Below are 8,652 nucleotides of genomic sequence, written 5' to 3' on the forward strand. Positions count from 1 at the left end.
GAGTTTCTGAACATCCGAATCGAACTTTATTGGATATGGTTCGATCAATGATGGGGTTCACGAACTTACCGACATACTTGTGGGGTCATACACTTCGCATTGCCGCGTATTTGCTGAATAGAGTTAACAGCAAAGCAGTTAAATCCACACCTTATGAACTTTGGCATTCTCGGAAACCCAACTACAAACATATTAGGATATGGGGTTGTCCCGCTTATGTGAAGCGATTAGTGGGAGATAAGTAGGATAGTAAATCCGACTTGTGCTTTTTTGTGGGGTATCCCGAAGACTCAATAGGATACGAATTCTATTATGTCAAGGAAGCAAAGACGTTGTTTTCAAGAAATGCCACCTTTTTGGAAAGGGAGTTTCTATCCGATAGATAAGGCAGCATGATAGAACTTGAAGTAGTTCAAGAACCACAAAGTGAAGTTCAAGCACAAGAACAAGTAATCGAACCAATACAACAATCCACTAATACACCTCCTGAACCTGCGGTACGTAGATCCGAAAGAGTTCGGAAAATGCCAAATAGGTTATTCCTCCTCGAAAATGATGAAGATCATGTTGATCTTGGACAAGATCCAAGAACATACAATGAGGCCGTATCAGATGCGGACATGGGACATTAGCTAACTGCCATGAAATCCGAAATGGACTCCATGTACTCCAACAAGGTGTGGACCTTGGTAGATTCACCTAAAGGAATTGTTACCATAGGCTGCAAGTGGATCCATAAGAAGAAAATTGGAGTGGATGGAAAGGTATCGACCTATAAAGCTAGATTAGTAGCGAAAGGATATACTCAAAGGCAAGGTGTTGACTATGAGGAAACCTTTTCGCCAGTCGCGATGCAGAAGTCCATTACGATTTTGCTGGCCATAGCTGCGTGGTACGACTACGAGATATGGCAAATGGATGTGAAGACCGCATTCCTTAATGGAGATATTGAGGAAGAAATTTACATGGCGCAGCCGGAAGGCTTCATATCTTGTGGAAGTGAACAAAAGGTTTGCAAGCTCCAGCGATCCATTTATGGATTGAAACAAGCATCCCGAAGTTGGAACATTAGGTTCGACTCAACTATCAAGAGTTTGATTTGTAGAAGAATCCGGAGGAACCTTGTGTATACAAGAAGGTTAGTGGGAGGGCAGTGATATTTTTAGTGCTTTATGTTGATGACATTCTACTCATTAGGAATGACGTAGGAATGTTGCAACAAACGAAAACATGGTTGTCCACACGTTTCTCAATGAAGGATTTGGGAGAAGCATCTTATGTATTAGGAATACGCATCTATAGAGATAGAGCAAGGAAGATGCTTGGCTTATCCCAAAGCCTGTACATAGACAACGCTATGAAACGGTTTAGCATGGAAGAATCGAAGAAAGTATTCTTGCCAATGTCCCATGGGGTTCGTCTCTCGAAATCTATGTGTCCTCAAACACCCAGTGAAATAGAGGAGATGAAAAGGACGCCTTATGCTTCTGCCATAAGAAGCATAATGTATGGCATGCTATGTAGGAGACCCGATATTGCATATGCTGTGAGTGTCATAAGCAGATATCGGTCTAACCCCGGCCCGGCTCACTGGAAGGCCGTAAAGATATCCTCAAGTACTTACGAAGGACTAAGGATATATTTTTGGTTTATGGGGGTGCCGAGTTGAAATTATAATGATTCCGAAAATGTAATCATTACAATTTACCGATCATTGAATTGAGAGAGACGAGCAAGTAAAAGAACTAACGAACTTAAGCTGTTGGACCCGGTCCAACTTAAGCCCGTTAGGGTTTTATGCAAGACACTATAAATACTTGATTTATAGGTTTTGCACAAACAAAACACCCGAACTAAAACCCTAGCCGCTCCCTCTCTCTCTAGGCCATCTTCTCCCGCGGCCACCACCGCCGTCGCCGCCGCCAACTCGCCGGAATCGGCCACCCCTTGGCTGATCCCTTTGGTAAATCTTTCCTTCTTTCTATTCTTCCGTTTTTCTAACTATTACATGTCTAGTGCCACGTATTTAGTAGATCGAAGTATACGAGGTGAAATCCGAGAGGAGGGAGATCGAGGATCGAAGAATCGAGGAGCAGCACACGAGCCAACGTCGCACGCAATCCCACGCGCCGCCCGAAGACAGTGCGTGAGCTACACGCGCCGCCGTAGCTTGTCTAACCGCTGCTGTCGTTTCGCCGCTGCTGCCCCGGATTGCACGGATTGGTTTCCGTGGCAATCTAGCTTTGCTTAGTGCGCCTACCTCACGCTTCAAGAGGTAAAACTTCGAATCCAATGTCGTTAGATTCGGTTCTATTTAAATTGAATATATATGTTCGTTCTAGTATGAAACTTCTATGATTTTATGTGACTACATGAAATTGTTTTTATTACTGCGAGCATGTTATTTGATTTAAACGCGAGCAGGCTAATTGATTTAATTTCGATTAAGTAATTAAGCATGTATGTTGTTTTTAATTTCGCTGGAAGCGCAAAGGTACGGAATTAATTGATTTCAATTATCGGGCATGTGTTTTTGTGTTTTAAATTTGTTTAAATCGCATAATTTTTTTTCCGCTGCGTACACGTGTCCGATTCCCAACAGGTTGCTCGAGTAATATCGGTCAATCAACTTTATTTATTAGTTATTAAATTCTCTAATAGTGACCAAATTAAAAAAATGTAAGTCTAATTACCTAATTTATGGTATTAGCTCTTCTGGAGTACATTTTGAATTTGGATTTAGTTCATGCTAATTGAAACCAGAAAATTTCAAATTTCTTTTTTTTATTTTGTATTTTTCATTTTATCTTAAAATATTTTAATTTTAAAACACTTGGCCTGCAATATTTGAATTTTGTTATAATATTATTGAACTAATTAAATTTAATTACAATAGTTTGTAATATTTTACATTTATTATTCAAATATTATTGAACTAATTAAATTTAATTTTAAGAATATAATATTAGTATTGTAATAAAGTATTCTAAAAAAATGATTTTCTTTTGGTATGTGAAGGAACCATCAACTAACCCATCAACCGACCATAAAATTAGTTGTCAACTAACATCCAACCCATCTAAGTTGGGTCGATAATGGTTTTCGATATTTACCAAAGTCGATTTGTTGGATCGCGTTGGTTTATTGGTCGATAATCAACCAACCCTACCCACAAACATCCCTATTTTCGGGTACTTGACACCCTTTGTTTTTTACTTTAACTGTAATATGCATGCAACGTTAAACTTTCACCGTTTCATGAAATCATGCAAGAGAAAATATTGGGTGTGTTTGGAAAATCGGTCTTGAACTTTGGCAATAAGCTGTGTATTTTGGAACTTGTTAAGTGAATATAATTAAGTCACGGGGATAAATTTGCTCTAGCCAAAATAGTGGGGTTACTGGTCTTGGTTCCTGATTAAACCTCACTTACTAACCACTAATCGTGATACTGAACCCCGTATCCCGCACTTACTCACCTAATTTCTCAACCTCTTTTCTAAACACTTTTAACTTGAAAAATATGTTATATGCAAGTTTTAAACTCACTAAATGAATTAAATAAAATTACATGATCTATATTTACTTTCGCATCATAAGTACCTATGTAACTTAAATCACATATAATATCACTTATATCATATTTATAAGAAATTACACATAAGGTCATACTTCTCTAATCATTCACATAACACATCCAATCTTTCAATTAGATTACATTGTATGAAATCGAAATCCTTGAACTACTTGGGTTCTCAGTTCCACTAAAAATGCACATAGGCAATTTTATTCACAACTTCTATCAAACATGTATGCTCACATAAAAGCAATTAATATTTTTCTAAACATTATACTAAGTTTTAAAACAATGAAACGTATCAGATTATAACTCTTTCTTAGAAACATGAAAGATGAGACCTATACTTGTAGTATTAAAAAAATGTTAGAATACAAAAGTAAAAGAAAATGTATAATACAACTAGCCAGATAGCTAGAAAGAAGATAGTAACTATATCGAAAGAACCACTCTCTTTATATATAGATGGGAAAAGACATCCAATTAAGAAAAAAAAATGTTCGCTAAGACATACACAAATATACTAACCTAGATAGACAAGAATTATCTAATCAAATTGATTCATAATGTATTATAAAACTCCTAGATCTATTCTAATACCTCATCAAGTTGGAAGAACTTGGCAAACAAAAATTCACGCTTGAGTGACAAAAAAAGGAATGCAAAAATAAAAACGAATAGTAATTTTGTAGAACACCCCCTCAATTCAAAGAAACAAACAGTAGACTTCATTTTAGTTCAGCAGTAGTTAGTCCAGTACTTATAGGTTGGCAAACATATAGTTGTCTATGCATAGTCGATCAAATGAACATATAGCAGTTCTATCAAACAAATAGATTGCATACTAGCGACATCCGACAAACAAAATAGCAGCATCAAACATACCGATTTGATTGACAAGTAGAGGCAGAACGTAGCAATTGCCAAATCAAAATTAGTTTGCAGATAGACAACAACAGAGGCCAAACCAAAAGTTATTCGCAAACATAAACTAACAGCGAAAATAGATAGACAATTAATTTTAAGGGTAACAAATCCCAATTTGATTGATAGACATATCTCAAAATAAATTGGCGGAAAAATAGAAGAATATGCTTGTTAAACAGAAAACAACGTTACTGTAAATTCATAGACGACGACTGTGGTGGTCTTTGGCTCACAAAAAAATGGAATATAGAGATTGTTTTATACAATTACATAGCTATAAGAAAGAGATTTATCCTCGCATTATGGTATAATCACGTTACTAATTGGGGGTGTTCCCGTCAATGCACTTAAAATATTATCTAATTTAGTTTAATCAAATTGCTCAAGGAACCTATATCTATATTATTTTATCCCATTGTACTTATGCCTATAAAAGATTGAAATGAAGGGTCTAGCCATGTATCCCTATTATTAAATGTAATTATAAATAATATTTATATCAGATTGCCAATCTAATAGGTTATATGTTGTTGTGAATGTATACTACGAATAAAATCATTTTGAGTTTTGGCATTGATGATCAGCTCATCATACATATGTTCTTAAAATAATTATACTAGGGATAATCCGTAAAAAGAAATTAGTTATTCATTAAAGAGTAAATGGGTCATAAAATGAGAAAATTTCAATAAAAGTTATCATTAAATAAATAAAGATATACAATAATTGTAAATTAAAATTTAAGAAGAGTAAAAGAAGAAGAATATAAATTAATGGTAGAGAATGAAGGTTGGAAGTCTTTTGGCTATTTTTAGTGAATTGAACATATAACATTGATATTAAATGGTGTTGCTTCATCGTAGTAAAAGCAATGGTTAATAGTAATATTCTTTCCTCCAGGCCTCATGTTCCGTAACAGAAAAGGGCATTTCATTTGTAATATAAACCCCAATTTCCATTCTCTCTGAGAATATAGCAGAGCCTGTCTCAAAGCGAGCAGCGCTTTAATATTCTTGGAGAGGGTCAAATCATCAGATCTTTCTCCATTACATATTAAATTTAAAAAAAAAACATTTGAAAAAAAAGAGTGTACGTAACAAAAAAGGAAAAAAAAGGAAAAAAAAGGAAAAATGGCAGACAATCCGAAGAAAAAGATAGCAATAGTTTCCGTATGTTCGTTACTATTGGTTGCGATGGTTGTTGCACTATTCACAACCAGGCATGGCAATGGAAACACAGATGGTGAACAGGATGTGTCTGCCTCTCAAAAGTCAATACAAACTCTTTGTCAAAACACAGATTATCAAGAAACATGTGTTAACAGCCTCACCTCCTCCGGTAGTAATAGCAGCGATCCTAAAGAGCTCATTGAAATTGCTTTCCAGGCTGCAATCAAGCAAATCAGGGATGCTGCTAACAACTCCACTGTTTTCCATGTAAGACTGATTTACAGTTTAATATTGTTTCAATTGTTTTATGTTTTTTTATTTTTTTTCTTCTTTTTTTAAATTTTATTTAATAAATTCTAGGAAGTTGAGAAGGATCCGAGAGGGAAAGAAGCACTGGAAAGCTGCCGTGAGCTTGCAGATCGTGCAATAAACGATCTCCAAAGATCATTCGACAAATTCAACAATTTCGACATAACAGATGTTGAAAACATACTTGCGGATTTGAAAATATGGCTTAGCGGTGCAATCACTTACCAAGAAACATGCATTGATGGATTCGAAGAAGTTCCAGGTGATGCCACTGAGAAAATGAAAGAGCTTCTAAAAACAGGCATGGAAATGACGAGTAATGGTCTTGCTATGGTGACCGGTATATCGTCTGTTCTTCAGTCTATTGGTGGTCTTGGTAGCTACACAACTACCAGTCGTCGTCTTCTCTCTAACAACGATATTATTCAAATCATTGGAAATAGTGATGATGAAATGCCAGGATGGATTGATTCAAACAGGCGTAATCTTCTCCGTTCTTCTAAGAAAAAGATCAAACCAAATCTAGTTGTTGCTAAGGATGGAAGTGGCAACTACACTACTGTTAATGAAGCTCTAAGGAACATTGTCAATATTATTGACAAGAAAAACAATAAAACATTTGTTCTTTACATCAAAGAAGGTGTTTATGAAGAGAAGGTGGTTGTCAACAGCAGCCTAACAAATTTGATGTTTTTGGGAGATGGCCCAACCAAGACCAAGATTACTGGAAGATTGAACTTTATCGATGGAACCAATACCTACCAGACAGCCACTGTTGGTACGTAAATATGAGAATTTTGGAGTCTTGACTAACTGTATTAATTAACTTATAGAAATTTAACTGTATAATATCTCTCTCTCCAGCCATCCAAGGAGACCACTTCATTGCCAGGGACATCGGATTCGAAAACTCAGCAGGTGCAGAAAAGCATCAGGCGGTGGCACTGCGTGTTAGCGCGGACATGGTGATATTCTACAACTGCCAAATGGACGGGTATCAAGATACACTATATGCACACACATACCGTCAGTTCTACAGAGACTGTGTGATCTCAGGCACCATCGACTTCATCTTTGGAGACAGTGCAGCCGTATTCCAAGGATGCTCATTGGTTGTAAGAAAGCCATTGGACAATCAGGACTGCATAGTTACAGCACAGGGCAGAAAAGATCTTCGACAGCCAACCGGACTTGTCCTACAAAACTGCTCTTTCGTACCTGATCCTGCTTATTACCCCGTCAGAAACACAAACAAGGCATACCTAGGCCGACCATGGAAAGAATTCTCAAGAACCATCATCATGGAATCTTACATCAGCGACTCCTTTCAAGCAGCTGGATGGCTTCCGTGGTTTGAGGATTTCGCACTGGACACACTCTTTTACGCAGAATTCAACAACAGAGGCCCATCTTCTAACAAAACTGACCGCGTGAAATGGCACGGTATTAAAGAATTGCCTGCTAAGAGGGTTAAGAGATTCACCGCGGACGAGTTTCTCGATGGGGAACGTTGGATTCCACGTACAAAGGTTCCTTACGATGGTGGGTTCATATTCCCACTTCCTAAAAAGGACCCGAACGTTAAATATTCTCCACAAGAGCCGGAAGAAACAAAAGATTTAGGACAAGCTAAAGATAAATCTTCATTTGTGAGAAAAGATCCACCTCCACCTAGTCCTAAAAAGGACGATGACGGTGACCATGATGATCATCATCGTCATCATCACGACTCTCCAAAGTCATCTCATAATGACAGTCCAGCTTCTGTGCCTGTTTCTCAAATAGCTGCTTCTCCATGGATGGAACCATATGCACCTGCACCAACAACTAACTTCCATGCATCTGCTCCAGCTCTCAGCCCTGCTGCCTCACTACAGCCTAAAGAGAATTTGTCTTCTTTCCAGAAAATGTTTTCTGGTATTTGGTAATAATTTCATTTCACACAATGTTTGTTCTTCCTCTCTTTGTATAGGGTTTCATAAACACAGCTCCGAACCAATAATAATTTTAGGCTAAAAGTGATTTTTTTTTTAATTTTTTTATCTTCTCTATGTTATTTTTTTTCTTTTTTTTTATTCTGTTGTTCAATTCATTTGTGTGATAGCTTTTCAATTTGCTTTGAGTGTATTGTAAACAACAGAATCAGATTTTGCCCCTTTTTTTATTGTTTAAGTTTTATTGTCTTCTTCGACCTTCGATAACTATATTTCCGTCGATTACCATTTTATCGATTTATCTAATAAAACTTGTACATGGATGTATAGTCATATTTGGAGAATTGTGGCACTACTATAATGCAATCAATTTTCAGTAAAGTTAATTCGAATTACTATCCATATAATATCTCAATTAACGATCAAACTTTTTAGTTTCTTGTGAAAAAAGAAAAAAAAAACTAGCAAATACTACTGGAATTTTCGATGTACAATGACACAACTATCCCCAAACGTTCTTAATATGCGAACGACTGAAAATCTCTCTTGCCTCATTTCATAGTTACGCATCTCCTCAATTTTGCCCTAGATTCTAGAATTTCTCCAATTCAAATTAAAAGTCTTTTTTTTCTAAAATCAAATTTCAAGATGTATCCCTACTCTTCAAACCCTGCAACAAATGATGAATTTTTTAAACCCTACATGGATTTGAATATTTTTTATGTTGTGTATAAAA

At 36.4% G+C, this 8,652-nt stretch overlaps 1 protein-coding gene across 1 annotated transcript; it reads left to right on the forward strand.

Moving 5' to 3' along the window:
• The first annotated feature begins 5,363 nt into the window (after nt 1-5,363).
• Nucleotides 5,364-8,154, forward strand: LOC105958251 (putative pectinesterase/pectinesterase inhibitor 58). Its single transcript, XM_012982257.2, has 3 exons — nt 5,364-5,940; nt 6,034-6,760; nt 6,847-8,154. Exons 1-3 carry the CDS (start codon nt 5,635-5,637, stop codon nt 7,908-7,910), a joined length of 2,097 nt encoding a protein of 698 aa, XP_012837711.1. The 5' UTR covers nt 5,364-5,634; the 3' UTR covers nt 7,911-8,154.
• Nucleotides 8,155-8,652: the final 498 nt, after the last annotated feature.

This window comes from Erythranthe guttata, chromosome 2 (assembly GCF_056151865.1).
Source record: "Erythranthe guttata isolate IM_541 chromosome 2, IM_541, whole genome shotgun sequence".
Classification (NCBI taxonomy): Eukaryota; Viridiplantae; Streptophyta; class Magnoliopsida; order Lamiales; family Phrymaceae; genus Erythranthe; species Erythranthe guttata.

Excerpts from the sequence above, each read along its gene's own strand:
- LOC105958251 (XM_012982257.2), top strand. The coding sequence starts at position 5,635 with ATGGCAGACAATCCGAAGAAAAAGATAGCAATAGTTTCCGTATGTTCG. Across the intron at positions 5,941-6,033 it reads ACAACTCCACTGTTTTCCAT|GAAGTTGAGAAGGATCCGAG; the intron begins GTAAGACTGATT and ends AATAAATTCTAG. Across the intron at positions 6,761-6,846 it reads CTACCAGACAGCCACTGTTG|CCATCCAAGGAGACCACTTC; the intron begins GTACGTAAATAT and ends CTCTCTCTCCAG.